This window comes from Nannobrachium achirus (assembly GCF_963921795.1).
Source record: "Nannobrachium achirus genome assembly, chromosome: 3".
NCBI lineage: Eukaryota > Metazoa > Chordata > Actinopteri > Myctophiformes > Myctophidae > Nannobrachium > Nannobrachium achirus.
Genome location: NC_137812.1, coordinates 56,879,799 through 56,895,717, shown reverse-complemented (window position 1 = coordinate 56,895,717; position 15,919 = coordinate 56,879,799). Strand labels below are relative to the sequence as shown.

Here is a 15,919-nt window from a genome sequence, read left to right as displayed (position 1 = left end):
ATTCTCATCTCATCTTATTTTCACCTGTTATGACATGTCCAGAATCGGGATGCTGGTGTTCATAATGTAGAATGGACGTGTTGCTTTGTGAAATGGGACATCAAGTGACCCAAACATTCATTAATACAATGGCTGTAAGGTGGCTGGCAATTAATAATATTGAATTAACCAGTATTCAGCGATCCTTCATGTATGCAGTCATGGTTACCACCAAAGACAAAGCATGCCGTTATTTGATAGTACTAGCTTCAGGAAATACACAATGGGAGGTGTCTTGTGTCTTGTATTTACTGTTATTGGGAGGGAAGGCTTTATGTACAAATTGACTTAAAACAAAACAAAGAAAAGTACAATTGTCCGATTACCGATTATACTGTACATGGCATACTTTAAAATGGTGCTGTGTAAGAAAAGTTTCATTTTAAATGAAAAATGTTAAAGGAGATAAGACAACAAAGAATTTATTTAGATCAAATCAGATTTATTCATGACATTAAAAAAGTAAAAGTGTAAAATCAAATGGGCAAATCTACATAACACAGGTTTACAGTGCTGGGTCTTCACTTGCAGTATCTGTCAGCTTTCATCTTGGCTCTCCTGTAAAGAAACATTACATAATGATTATAGCAACTTTATTTTCACCCATCATACATAGAATGGAGCTGGGTGGTGCAAACCAGTAATGTATAGGCCTATGATATAAAACCAGAATTGACAAGGTTATTAGTAGTTTACATCACATGACACATACTCAAATATATTTGACATAAGTGTTTATCTTATATAAGTTGGTATACGTGTGCAAAATGCACATTAATGTGAATGGGTGAATGTGTTCTTCCCTTGGGCACTAGTTGAACCATGGTTATGTAAAGAGAGCAGGATTGGATAGGCTTGTAAAAATATATACTGTATATACACTAAATGTGGTCACCGTTTGAGTTGGTTTCTTTCTACTTCTGTTTTCCTGAGTCTCATACCCATGCTCCCCATTTAAGTCACAAGAAATGACAAAAAGGGTTTGTATTCAGACTTTGCCAGTGTCTGTGATTAACTATCTTTTCTTTTAGGTGGTGCAGCCAACACACTGCAGCACCTGCCCACCCACACGGTGGGATTATATACCTGTCAAGCAAAGTTTCATGAAACTTCCCGTCCGTCCTGGCCCGTTTCAGCGAGGTCGAGTCCTCTTCATTCACCCTGAGCCGCCGGTCCTGAAAACTCTGGAACTTCTTCCTGGAAGGTAACATGTTAAGACAGCAGTACATTAGGATCCATATTATAATAAAAAGAATATCCAGTATACTGTACATACACAAAACATTGATACGCCTCTATTCTTTCACTGTAACTGTGTGGTACATGGTTGAAGAAGAGAATAATATAGTTAGATACTGTGTATGATAAGGAAGTGAAGCAGTGCTTTTAAATGTTTACAATGCTAGGTGGTTAGAGAGGCTATTTGATACCCCATGGACCTTGGTACTTTTCATTTACAATCAAGTCAGATGTTTTGCTAAATGCTCCCATGTGGATCTTGGAATTAATATGGTCAGACACTGTAGGTATTTGAAATATTAATATTTGGTAAAGGTTTCTTTCAGCCTGATTGCCATCCAATTCCATTATGAGTCGAATAAGTAATATACAGCATGTACTAATTAACTAACAATGATGTTACCTTTGGCTTACAATACAAGTATATACTTTTCAACCATTAGGATCTATTGTGAGTTTGCGAGCGAGAATATTAGTCTAGCACATCATGTATGACACACCGACTTGATCAAATGTCGCTTCTTCCCGTCTTCAATATTTCACATACCATATTTCAGAGTAAACAAGCGTAGGGGAACAAATTATATCAAGTGGTTCAAATTAAACAATAGGGCTCTATTTGCGATGTTTTAGGTTGGCGGTTGGAGAGGTGGGTACTCCGACAGTGCTTTATGATTCCCACGTTGCACTCCATTCTGAAACACATTGGAGATGCTGAGCACTACATCACCAAGGCAGCTCAAGGGCAGCTATTATCGTCACGTCAACATGATGAGTCCATTTCCCCAGTGTTTGCCCTAAAAAACAATAATGGAGCGAGGAGGTGGGGGGCAAAGCCTTGACAAGCATAAAACAGCCTGAGATGTATTGTTTCAGACTTAATAGGCAACAGATGGGATGTGATAAATAGAACAACAAACAGGAACAAACACTTCACGTTAACGTCAATACGCCAATGCCCTCCACACACACACACACATACACAACTAGGGCAGTCCATCAATTGCGTCTTTAACCACATTAACCCTGGCGTTCACAATTTTTTTTATAGATCTACAAGCTCACAAAATGCCGAATCGCAAGGCGCTGTGGGCTTGTACATCTGCTATTTTCGTGTGACACCGTCGTATGACAATGTATAAAACAGGCTTTAAGGCAGAGGGATTGATGAGGCTGCCACATCAAGGGAAGTGATTTAACCGTCAGGACCTCGCTGCCATCAACCGAGAAAAAAAAAAAAAAAAAAAAGAAAAGGTCGAGGTAATAGGGAGGAAATCACTGCATTAAAAAGGTCAGCCTGAACCCCAGCCCTTTTGATAGAGGCAGGAGGTTTGTGCATGCTGTAAATTATTGCGCTAAAAGTGGAGCACTAATGGCACTAATGGAATTTTCCCCCGATCTGTTCCAGATCGGGGGAAAAAAATCCTTGGCTGCCAAACCACAACCTCCACCACTCATTTCTCACATGGCCCTCTTCTAGCGCCACCATCTGGCCGATTTTTTTTAAAACACATTTTTGGACACTGCTCCTACAGATTTTGCCCTAAAATCACGCAAAGCGGTACACAGTATCTCTACAGTCATGTCATCAAAATGCATCTGTCCCATCTAGCGCCACCATCTGGCTGATTTTTTAAAAACACATTTTTGTTCACTGCTCCTACAGATTTTGCCCTAAAATCACGCGCAGCGGTACACAGTATCTCTAAAGTCATGTCATCAACATGGATGTGTCCCATTTCCCATATTCCCTCCTGATTTGCTACCATTGCCTTCTAAAGTTTGTGTATGCGACCTGGCGGTCGCTTATCTCCCGATTTAGGGAGTCTTACTGGTTAGATTTAAATGAAACAAATTATTTGCTCCTTTTGAAGCTGTCTCTCAGAAAAAGTAAAATTAAATAATATCTATTGGCCCAGTAAAAAAAAAAAAAAAGAGCAAATAATTTTCTTCCTCTTGAGTGCAAATAACTCAACATTCACACGATTCAGTGTATTTTTCAGCAACATTACACTGGTTTCGGTTGAGCAGGTCATAACGGATTTGAAAATGACACTGAGTTAATCCAAACAGGTCACCTTTACGGGGTTGTTTTGTAATGGGACTGCTGGAGCGCTGAAGCGATTAAAAAGGCAGTTGGGCATGAAAAGTGTTATCGTAAAGGTCACGCACACATAATTGATCTCGCAGTTCTTCACGTTGCCCCGGTCCTCATCTGCGATGTCATCTTTGGGCTTCACATCCTTCTCCGCACAGGACCGGATCTGTTCATCATCCACAGAGCGACACAGACAAGACAGTTAAGAGAGATGAAGAGAGAGAGAAATACAGGGAAAATGAGAGAGCAAAAGTTATAGACTTGAGAGTGAGCGAGATATAGAACAAAAGATGACATAAGATGAGAAATGTAAGTAAAAGTAATAGAGATAAAGAGAAGCAGAGAGCGAAAGACATTGAGAAAAGTCAATCAAAATGGGAACGGGGTACACACCAATGTGGAACTCGAACGTGGCTAACTTGTTTGACATTAGCCATCTATGACGTCAGTCGTCTATGAAACATCTATATTCTCCATATTTGGGCATGGTTTCCGCCCGATCAGAGCTCCACTGACTTCCATAATACATTAAAATTAAATATTAAAAAAAAGTATAAAACAGATAATAAATAAGTGGAAGTACTCCTGTGGCCTACTGGCAGTGAGTGAGCAAATGAAACTTGGTGCTGACTGCTCCATCGGTTTGTGAGATTAGCTCTGGACGCACAGACAGGCAAACCCTCTGAGGAGCCATGATGTACAAAAAAAGAGGGGGTGGGGGGGGGGGGGTCTTTGGTACCAACTGTTTTTCATGTAATAAATGTCCCTGCATAAGGTCAGGAGCCTTGTGCTAACCAGCCCTCCATCTGAGCTGGCAGGTCCCCATGGAGTCAGCCTGTCTATGCGTTGTACATTAGGATGCAGCCTGAACACTTCACCTTCACCATCTCGTCCTCGCCTGCTGTCTTGGTCTTAGCCTCGATGTCCCCACTCTCACTGTAGGAGATGAAACAGCTGTTTGCTGCCATCAGAGCCATTTTACCCTGAAACGGTACAGACAGACAGGTCTGTGGTGGGATATGTGTTGTCCTGAAAGCATTCATCCATCTGCAGGTTTCAATTTGAGTTTTTAAGAATTCAAAAATAACGAAATATCAAGTCATGATGAGGGCCAATTTATGCTTGGAGCAACATGTGTCGCACGACGTGTCACGTGACAAAAGTGATGCGAGCGTGAAATTTGAAGTCACAGAGGATGTCCCCCGACGGTGTCACATACTTCTGGAACAGAAACGCTGCAGAAACTTCATAAAACTCTGATTGATTGGGAAGACGAGGTAAGCTCGGCCACCATGGAGATGCACGAGACCATCTTCACATCCTTGTTTACATTTTCTGGTGAGGCTGTCGGCAAGAGACACCTAGTCCGACATGTTGTTCGACACTTGTCTCTCCAAACATAATGGCCCCACAGTGTTCATGTACAGTACTCTGCATAACCATAATGAATTAACTGTGGGAACTTTGAAGTGCTCTTCTGTCTGGCTTCATCATATAAAAAAACATTTAAGGCTGTTATGGCTAAGACTAATGCACTCCTTAGTAATGGGTGCTTAGAATGATGGTCATATAGGAAATTAAGCTTATATTAGTGTAGAACAGATTATTAGTAACTCTGGGGTTACTGCACACAACCCCAGTCTGCAGAGTACCACGGGAAAGTTAAAACTCTTCTATTTCAGACACATAAAATGCCTAGTTTTATCAGCTTGTTTAACTCACTTCTTCGAAAACGGGTTCCCATTGTTCTCTGGAGCCAATGGCATCTGAGCGACCCACCACCAAACCATCCGAGTTGATTCCCAAGTACTTTCCATATCCAGACTTCAGGGCTATCCTGCAAAAAGAACATCAGATCAGTGTTCTCCAGCAGAGTCTCCTTCATACCTAGGCCTGTAAAGGGTCCGCTTGGTTATCATTGGCCAAATCATTTCCCGTTAAAGCTACCTCAATAGTTCAGGGTTCAATCACCATTAATAACCAATACCTGTGACGGCTACGGCAATGACCTCAAATACTATGGTGAAACAGTTGTAGTTTGAGATTTTTTTTTTTATTGCTACACAACATGCTGTAGATGTATTTACAATGTAGTCTAGGGCTGTCATGAACCGTGTGGGGGATTGGAAAAGTTTATATAGGCCTACTTGCATACTTTATAGATGTTATAAACAGTGTTGTGTTCTAGAATTGTTTTGAGGGCATATGCTCCGTGGCTATTCCTGTGGCCAGGGCATACGTCACTAACGCCAGTGCATAATGCCTATCAGATACGCTACTTTGAAAAGTTCACGAGGGCATACGCTCTTTCAAATTCTTTACTTCACAGCATACGGTGTATACCCAAGTATCAGGTAGAACACAGCACCGGTTATAAACACTTATAAATACTATAAATCTTCAAGGGACAGTGGGAAGAGTGTCTTTTTGATTCGCCTACACTTGCATTGATTCATTAATATAATTTAGATACAGGCATTGCATTTAGTCATTAATGTCGTGTTCAGTTTGCACCCTATGATTCATAAAGATAATTTGGATGCTGTTCTGCGTCGCGATTAGTCAGTAATGTTGTGCCAGGCAAACTATTCTAAATTGTTAACATGATTAGAACAAATATAGTAATGTTAAAACACAACATCCCTTTTCATGAGCCACTTCACTCTGTGTATTCCACATTGCAGAAATAAAGGCACTAAAACAAATGATGAACTGCTAAATGTTGCTAAATGTGATATTTTAGTGAGGTTTGTTGCCCCTTTCACATAATAACGAAATGCAGTGTTAGGGATATAAAGACAAAAACATGATGCAGTAAAGTATGCGGTGATAGGTGACAAAGGTACAAACCTACATCAAAATAGGGATCTACATCTACACTACAGTAATCTTGGAAGCATGGCCCGACCAAAATGTTTTTATATTTTCAACATTTCATGAAGGTCTATGGTGCGGTGAAAAGGTAGTTTTTAACAAAAACCCTTCAGGTGCGAGAGTGGAGAGTCCATGTGCGGCTAGTGAGAACGGTTGCATTCATTAACATGTGCTTATTATGCTTGCATGCCTGCTTGCCTGGTAGGTGTCAAGCATCTTACCAATATGTGCCCTGCCTACTCCTTAAAAAGAATTGCTCACCTACATGCGTCTAGCTAACTGGACTTGAAAGTCCTCTTTACTAATCGACCACTGAAAAGAAGAAAATTCAACAGCTACAGTACACTTAGTTTTAAAGTGTTAGTTCAGCTATTTTTGACATAAAGCTGTGTGAAATACTTGCCATTAAAATAGTGGTTACAAATGTATTAATTGATTACCAGAGTCCCGTGGTCAGAATTCTGGTCAGTTTTAGATGAATATTAAGTAGTTCCAATGGGGTGGGGGCCATTTGGCGTGGCCCAATCATTGAAAATAGATTAATCCACAAAACTAGCGTCATTTGTATTGTTGGTCTATTTCTACCATATAGAGCGAGGTTTCGTTCTGATCAGCTGACAGCAAAGCACCATGTTTTGGGGAAATACGTCGCAGCGTCGTAGTGATACTGGAAACAAAACGTAGTACCATGTGCCAGAGGTGTCAAAGTTGAACGAAAGTTGGTCCATTTGGTAGAAATAGGTCAACAATACAAATGACGCTAGTTTTGTGGATTCATCTATTTTTAATGATTGGGCCATGAGCCCCTGCCAAATTACCGGAACTACTTTATATTCATCTAAAACTGACCAGAACTCTGACCACAGGACTCTGGTAATCAATTAATACATTTGTAACCACTATTTTAATGGCAAGTATTTCACACAGCTGTATGTCAAAAATAGCTGAACTACCTGTAACTTAAGTGACTCTGAGAAATGAGAAATAAAAGAACTATTATGCCATCCTTCAATTGGATCACCTTGTGAAACCATGAATGTAATAATCTATATTCACATACCCATTCCATGTATGTGTTGCGCGTGTGAAAAGTACTATTATTTTGATAATAGTGATATACCCACCTTGAGTCTGACAGCTTGATAGCAGTGAACTGCTCAGGAGGGTCGGGCCCCTCATCATCTGAAAGATTAAAAACAATATTTCTTTATAGCAGTGCCATGGACCCAAAAAATGAATGACATTTATTTTTTAAATAGCAGGTGTACAGCTCGCAGCGTGGCACAAAGTGACACGCTGTGAGCTTGTAGATCTGATATTTCTGAATAGCCAATGTATAAATGGATAAAGTGGTTAAAATGATTGCGATGTTACATTAAGAACTATTGCCCAATGTATCCCCCGAGCAAGCAGGCAAGCTCTATTAGCTCAATGGTAAAAGATTCCAGCACTTGCGCAGGAGAGGAAACCAGGTTCAAATCCTGGGTAGAAGAGCTTTAACACGCTGAAATAGAAGCCATTGTTCTTGTTGTATTCAAATAATAATAATAATCTTGTTTTGAAAGTCTAAATCTGCCTGCCGATCAGTAGACAGAAATGGTACCATCTGGACCAATTATATGAAGATAAAGATGAAAATGGGCTTAACTTGCTTTTTGATCATAATCTAACTGTGGACTATCTTGGAAGAATACCCCCTGCTGGTCTAAGAGATGATCACATTAAATCACAGTAGAGCGGAAATAACTCTTCATCTTTAACCCATTAGGCCTAGAATTATTGAATGCTTTAACCAGTGAAAAATAGCAGATATACAAGCTCACAGCGCGGCACCGAGTGCCGCGCTGCGAGCTTGTAGATCTACTATTTTTTGAAAAAGTCATGAAAATGTGTGCAAATCTTTGTTATATATGTATTTTCAAAGCGAACGTTTGTAACTCAAATTTTGCTTCTGGGTGGTCCCTGGAACTAAATATTTTGAGATGGGGGTCCGTGGCCAAATAAATATCATTTTGGGGGTCCTTCACATGAAAAGGTTTGAGAACCACTGACATAGTAGTCTCTCAAGAACAGACTAACTGAGCTCCATTTAAGTGAAAAGGACCTTTTCTTTGACGATGGCTGGCCAGATTGCTGACATATAGAAACATAGGTTTTTCAAAACACCTTAGGAGGATTCAAAAGACACTTAGAGAATCGGGTCAAAATTCAAATTTTCAAGATTTTTCAAAAATAGCAGATCTACAAGCGCTCACAGCGTGGCACTCGGTGCCGTGCTGTGAGCTTGTATATCTGCTATTTTTCAATATTTAAAGCATAAAATAATGATACACAATAATGTGTACCCGTTCTAAATGGGTTAAAAATATTACAAGTCTGCATTCTGTGACCTCCTTTCTCATTGTCTTCAGATTTGTTTTAAACGAGGACCTCGTTCAGTGAACATTGATTAAAAAAGCGATCAGTTGGACTAGCATTATGCTTAACGTGAATTGTAACAGAGAGGGTGCGCACACGCACACACACACACTTTCCCTCTCCCCCCCCCCCCCCCCCCCCCCATCTAAAACATTTCAGGTTTAATAAAGAGGGGGTTTGCCAGTGACCATATTATAGACCTGTCAAGGATGAGCACAGCCTGCTAGACCTTAATAAGGCAGACATTAATAAACCACAAGTGTAATGAGACGTGAAGAGCTTTTTAACAAGAGCTGGTTATCTCGGAGATATGCCAGACCGTGGGCCCTCTGAGTTTGATTAAAGAACATCAGACAGTTTCCTTTGAACCAGAAGTTGAATGTGAACATTTTGTGCTTCTTTTTGAGAAGGAGCTTTTATTCAGTAATGCATGTACAGAAAATCCTCTTTAAAAAAAAAAGGAGGAAATCTTTAATCTGTCTCAAATGCACGGCCTCTTCCGCTTTCATCTTGTACGAGCACGCAGAGGATGAGAGTCCATCGAGGGGAACAGGGATGTTTCAATCTTTTCACTGGTTCTTCTCACAAAACGTGAGCTGAATGCTGTGCTAGTGAGTGGCAGGCTTTTTCCAGGGTAGCCCATTCCAATGAGCATCACTCTCCAAATCTAAAAGAAAAACTCCTAAAAAAAATAAAAATGAACTGAACTCCTGTCTGAGTGGGCTTGCTTTCCCTCCCCCCTTTATTGTGGACTAAAAGGCCTTGGTGAAAGAAAGGTACCATGAGGAGTCCCCCCCCCAGTCTGGGAAGAAGGATTGACCTTAAATGTAGTTAAGTGAGTGCGTGCAACTCCTGTGTTAAGTTCAGTGCTGGTGACTTGCCAGCTGGACCCAGTGGTCACTTAGTCACTCACCTCTCTGCACTTGACGGCAAGTACTGACTGCAGGGGAAGGAGCGTGATGCCGTTATCTGCATCAGAATCCTGGCTCTTGCAATTCCCTCCAACATAAATGTCTACTGGGCTTCCTCTGAACTCTATATATTTCAATACCATGCTTGAGAAGCCAAGGAGAAGATTAACAGATGTTGTGCTTAGGGAACGGTTCCAGCTACTGCTACGAAACATTACCTGGCAAGCAGCCAGGGGTGTTGCACCAAATTCTGGGCCCTGGGTACAAGGATTCACTGTGGGCCCCTCGTGAATGTTCTTCATAGCGGGAACTGGGAACGCATTATTACGCATTATTTTGTGCTTTAACTATTGAAAAATAGCAGATTTACCAGATCACAGCGCGTGCCGCGCTGCTAGCTCGTAGATCTGCTATTTTACGAATATTTCAGGTTTTCAAGGTTTTTTGAAAAAAGCTATGTTTCTATGTCAGTGGTGCTCAAACTTTTTCATGTGTAGGACCCTCAAAATGATATGTATTTGGCCACGGACCCCCATCTCAAAATATTTAGTTCCAACCAGGGACCCCCCAGAAGCAAAATTTGAGTTAAAAACGTAAAAAAAACGTTAAACAATACATATATCAAAGATTTGCACACATTTTCAAAACTTTTCGAAAATAGCAGCACGGCACTCTGTGCCGCGCTGTGAGCTTGCATATCTGCTATTTTTCAATAGCTAAAGTATAAAATAATTAAGGCCCTTCCACCTTGGGCCCTAGTAACTCAGTCCCACTTTTTCCCCCCTTGTGACGCCTCTGCAAGCAGCACAGGAACCTGCATTGAATACATGGTAGAAAAACGGCCCGGAATCTCAAGCTGTTCTTTCTACTGTATATGCACTCTCAAGACAATTTCTTCCACTCTCTGTAGGAAATCAATATAATTTGCCAAACTGACAGGTGGTGTTCGCCATAATGCTTTGTTTTCAGATCTAAAGCAAGTGTGCGATCCATGAAAACAAAACAAAACAAAAATCCCAACTGTCTTGTACCCAGTCGTATCCTAATCGCCTCAAAAAACTAATTTCGGTTCAATGTTTTACTTTTTAAAATCACTAACGGTGTAAACCTTCTCGTGCACTAGCGAGGAACGTGCCTGGGCATGACCACAGGGTTCAATCGGAGTGGAGGTTCCATGCACACACACGCACAAGCGGGTGCATCATTCGGGGTCCGCTCATTGTTCTGAAGGTCCGTTGGTGGGAGTAGGATAACATTCACCAGGTTAGCATTGACCAGCGTCGGCAGGTTAGCTACTCATCAGCGTCGGCAGGTTAGCTACTCACCAGCGATGGCAAGTTACCATTTCACCAGGTTAGCATTCACCAGCGTTAGTTTTACTGAGGTTGGGGTTAAGGTTAGGTTTAGGTCACCAGCCTGTCGGCATATTGACGCGGACCCCATCATGCGTGCATGAGACTGTTTATCCCAGATGTGTTCTGAACAATAAATATTCTGCGAAAAAGAAGAATCCCACGTACCTGGGTGTGGTGCGCCAACAGTGAAGAGGCCAGTATCTAAGGCATGGATGTAAGAGTTGTTGTGCATCTCCACAGCGACTGTTCCAGTGAGGTCTCCAATTGTATGGACACACCACCAACCACCTAGACGGTAGAATGAAGAGTGATGGAGCTGTACTAATACATGGTGTTCCCATTAACCCTGGCGTCCGTATTTTGGACAATTATAAAAACAATTTCAACAAGAATCTTGGCTTAAAAAAAGGAAAGAAAATGTTACATGAAGTATAGGGCTTAAGTGGACTTATACTCTACTGCAGCTTTAATAAGGGTTATTTACAGCAGAATTCTATTTTGTAGCGCTCTGTATATATTCACAATAATTAATTGCTGTGCATTGGGGTCAGGTCTTGTCATCTAGTTTCCATTTGAAAGTTGTGGCAGAAAACTTGAGTATAAAATACATCCACTTTTCCACAAGAAACGGACAACAGTATCACTACACACTACACACATACTGTATAAAAGTCCTTCAATTAACGCATACATACTGTACGGGACACACATATTGACAGGTGCGTTGCGGTTGTTTGGGGTAATTAATCACAACAGTCAATTTGTATGCATTAATTGAATGAAGTTTTCATAATGTATCTTCAGTGCTGCAGGTCCGTCAATGCTGCCCAGTCAAGTACAGAAAATGTGTTCCGTGTGAATCTTGTGGCAAAGGAGATATACAAGCACATAAACGGTGCCCTGTTATATTCGGTTCCTCAAGCTATATATTAGAAACATACCAACAATATCCTTTTTGTCCACTTCTTCATCTTTTTTCTTCTTCTTATCTTTATGTTTCCTCTTTTTCCTGTCAAAATAAGACATAATGTAGTAGACATGTTTACAGGTTGACATCCAGGAAAAGTTCATGTTACTATTTAGACCAGGGGTGGGCAACTTTGATGATGGAGAGGGCCACTATATTTTCACACTCACTCCAGAGGGCCACAATGCATATACACAGTCAAAAATAGCAAAAATAGCAGATCTACAAGCTCAAAACGCGTCGCAGTGCATTGGAATTGGAATCCTGAAAATATTTATTTTCAAATGTTATTATGTTAACATTATGAACTTAAATACAAATACATTGGGCATAAAAAAGACTAGTAGGTCTACTACTCATTGAGCTACTAATATAGACTGAAGTAATAATTACTTCAGTCTATATTTATTAATGTAATTACTAATTACAGCAGGTCATGTTTTGTTGTAACACCTGAAATCTATCAGTGTTACGATTAACCTGCGGGCCGCAATAAGTGAAGGTGGGGGCCGCATGTGGCCCCCGGGCCGCCAGTTGCCCACCACTGATTTAGACACTCTTATAATATCCAGACAGACACACTATATCTACACCAACATCAAGACGGCCATCTTCCATATGATATAATATAATATGACAGTCTTGTATCAAGGCTATAGCTACACAGTCAGTCACTAACTGTAGCTCTTGTCCAATAGAGAGAACTCAAGTCGATTGCCAAATGCTCTGGACCAGCTCTACAACACTAGTTGTTAGTTAAGGTATTAAATACTAGTAAGATGCCTCAGGGCGACAAGCGACAGGTCGCGCCACAGTGATGTGGACATCAGGGATGTGGACCCATCAGGGATCTCCATATATGGGCATACATAGCCACAAATCATAACTCTTGTAGAGTGTTTTTATTTTGGGACGTTTTCTCTCTACAAGAGTTATAAAGGGGAGCGGGGACGCTCTTGCTGGGTGAGCCCTTCCGTCCATTTTCGGCTCCAAACATGTACAAATCAATATATAAGGTGTAGAAAACTGTTTCGACAATGCAGTGAGCACCTAATGTATTGATTTGTACATGTTTGGAGCCGAAAATGGACGGAAGGGCTCAACCAGCAAGAGCGTTCTGACTCCCCTTTATAACTCTTGTAGGGGGAAAACACTCTACAAGAGTTATGATTTATGGCCCATAAATCATAACTCTTGTAGAGTGTTATGGCTAGGGCATACAAGGGATTTGTTCCCCTGGCATCACAGGGATCTCTCTAACAGGGCATCATTAATATTGATGATGACATCAGGAAACTCCATATATGGGCATTAAAGGGATTCTGTTAGTGTGACATCACAGTGAAGCCAGAGCGTGATGTCAGAGCGGCAAACCCATTCTGGTAGAGTGGTTCCCCTGACATCACAGTGACATCAGAGCATGATGTCAGAGCAGCAAACCCATAGATTAGAAACTCATAAAAATGTGTACACGTCTACACGGGCAAGCTGTGACATTTCCAATGTTAAACTGTCGCAAAAATAACCCCACTCGACTCGTACAAATTGGCCCTAAAATTGACTAAATGCTAGCTGTAATGAATCTAAATATAACAGATCCATTACAGCCAAGATATGTCTGCATAACAATAACATACAACATAACAGGCTCAGCCTCAGGGTAGCAACATTAGCTAGATTAGCTTTAGAACAGGACCAAGGAGGGGGAAAGGAAAGCAAAACAACTAGCATTGAACAGTTCACAGGCTAGAATGGAGACCTTTTCTGCGGAGACATATTTACCCTTTGTTCATTCCTTTCAGTACGAGCTTAGATGTTTTTACGCGTGAATATTCATCCATATCGCTAGCTTCTTCTGCTACACGTGCTAAACTGTAAACACCAGAAGAGCGACTAGACGGATTACGGATTACGGAAGCTGCAGAGGTTCAAATTGCGAAGGTACTGAACGTCTGGTGAAGCGAGGTATGGGTGAGTAATGGCTAATGCTTTACTTATTTGTTTCGTGTTTTATTGCAGTCAATAGCTTTGCCAATGAAGCGACCTGTAGGACAGTGACTGGTAGGCGAGGTTAGTAGGACAGTGGTTCTCAAACCTTTCCATGTGGTGGACCCCCATTTGAAAATATGCCAGGGAGTCAGGGACCCCCATAAACTGGGACAGTGCAGCTAAAGCAGTGATTCTCAACCATATTAATTTCAAGGACCCCCAGTTGGACATGCAGGCTACGGACCCCCATTTAATGGTATTTATATCTCTGAGACCCTAATTTATATTGTAAAATCAATCTTCATTTAACTCGGGGGTGTAGGCCTACAAATGGAACCAAATGAACCAGAGTTAGTTACAATTACATGCCCATAAGGGTCCATTTGGTTCTTAACTAGTATTTAGCTGGAGACCCCCTGGAACTCCCCTGGGCGTCCCCAGACACCAAAATAAACTAATTAGGGTCCTGCTTATCCTTCCCTATCAGACTCACCTCACCGCTACTCACCAATTAAGAGTGGGGTGGCTCAGAGTAGATGACAGAGTACAGCAACTTGCAATGGGCCTGGTGTACAAGATACAATACACCACTATGATACCCAAGTACCTTTCAAAATACTTTATAAACATTAAGGATGTCCATAATTACAACACCAGAGGCAGCGCCACAGATCACTTTCAACCCAGAGTCAAAACTAGAGATGCAACGTTCGCGAACGAATCGAATCTTTTGAACGGCTCTTTGAAGTGAACGATGGGATCCGGTTCGCGGAGTAGGGAGCCGTTCATTTGGCTGAATTGGCTCGCGACGCGGTGCGGCGACGCCGGCGCCGCGCGGCGCGGCAATGTGCTGCTATCTAGGAAGCAAATTAAGACACTACAGTTTGATTTGATCATGGCTTAGACAATTATTAAGCGATTTCTATAATTAAAACGTCTCCATATTGCTTGGGAAGTCCACTTCCATGACAAATGACTGTATTATGTCCCTGTAAATATTTAAATGTTTGCTATTTTAAAATAGCCGATGTACAAGCTCACATTGTGCCAGGCCTAGCCAGTTGGTAAATCCTGGCTATACACCGCTAGGGAGGAGCAGTGGTGTATTGGGATTTTTTTTTCTGGCCGGACGGTCATTTATTGACGTCACGTGCACGCGCACCGTGCACGCATTCGCGCGTGCACGTGACGCGCGCGCACACGCGAGGGACGTGACGCATGCGCGCGCCTTCATGTGCGAATGCGTGCAGAACAGTGCATAGTCGTCAACTAATGTCACACAAACAAGACCATGACCACAGTCGAGTCCACCAGCATTAGACCTTTAGAATATATCTTCTTAAGTTCTTAATGAACTTATGTGTGATTAATATTAATTTTACTTACATTTAAGTGTATAAATAGTACTAGTAAACTTTTAGTAAATCTTTGTTCTCAATGACTTGAATTATAGGAGATCCTTTCTATAATAGAATAGAAAGAATGTCAACAAACTGCAGATGTAATGGTGGTCATTTGGTCATTTTGGGAAACCAAAAAAATGTTTTAAATGTTACTTGAGTTTTTATTTTCTGGTTTCAGTTCATTCCATTCAATTAGATATGTATGTATATATATATATATATATATATATATATATATATATATATATATATATATATATATATATATATATTCTTATAGGCTGTGTGTGTGTGTGTGTGCGCGCAAGTACACAAAAGTAGAATTAAAAATAAACAATCAGACAACTTGTGTTAATTTGAAGTTTTTTATTTTGGAAAAAGAAAAAAACAATCTTCAAAGATTTTGTCCAGTGGTGGTCGAGTTACATCTGACATTGCCATTTTGAAGTGAGCACAAAGTGATTCAAAACCATCCCATACTGCAGACACAGTGCGTTTAGAACTCGATACCCAACGCGTGTCTAACACACGGCCTATTTTCTTCACTTCTGATTCCAATTTGGCTGCACACTGTTTCAGTTCTTCTTTGTTTAGGGTTGACCTACTGTACACAGTATACAACTTAT

General features: G+C 41.0%; 1 protein-coding gene across 2 annotated transcripts; it reads right to left on the bottom strand.

Moving 5' to 3' along the window:
• Window positions 1-486: 486 nt before the first annotated feature.
• On the bottom strand, window positions 487-13,809 carry frg1 (FSHD region gene 1). 2 transcript variants are annotated; one of them, XR_013961845.1, is made up of 9 exons: window positions 13,684-13,809; window positions 11,876-11,943; window positions 11,100-11,222; window positions 7,375-7,432; window positions 5,099-5,213; window positions 4,255-4,359; window positions 3,357-3,542; window positions 1,126-1,236; window positions 487-597 (listed from the first exon to the last, which is right to left on the bottom strand). XR_013961845.1 is itself a non-coding variant. In XM_080721599.1 (9 exons), the coding sequence occupies exons 1-9, from the start codon at window positions 13,740-13,742 to the stop codon at window positions 561-563; spliced, it is 768 nt and encodes a 255-aa protein (XP_080577725.1). In that variant the 5' UTR covers window positions 13,743-13,809; the 3' UTR covers window positions 487-560. The 2 variants fall into 2 exon arrangements, 1 of the variants encoding a protein (XP_080577725.1); XM_080721599.1 differs by having other exon boundaries at window positions 3,451-3,542.
• Between the last annotated feature and the right edge of the window lie 2,110 nt (window positions 13,810-15,919).

Bases quoted from the DNA above. Each gene is read 5' to 3' on its own strand.
- frg1 (XM_080721599.1), bottom strand. From the start codon at position 13,742: ATGGATGAATATTCACGCGTAAAAACATCTAAGCTCGTACTGAAAGGA. The intron at 11,944-13,683 runs GTAAATATGTCT...TTATTTTGACAG, and splicing joins CTGAAAGGAATGAACAAAGG to GAAAAAGAGGAAACATAAAG. The intron at 1,237-3,450 runs GTGCGTGACCTT...GTTACCTTCCAG, and splicing joins AACTGCGAGATCAATTATGT to GAAGAAGTTCCAGAGTTTTC.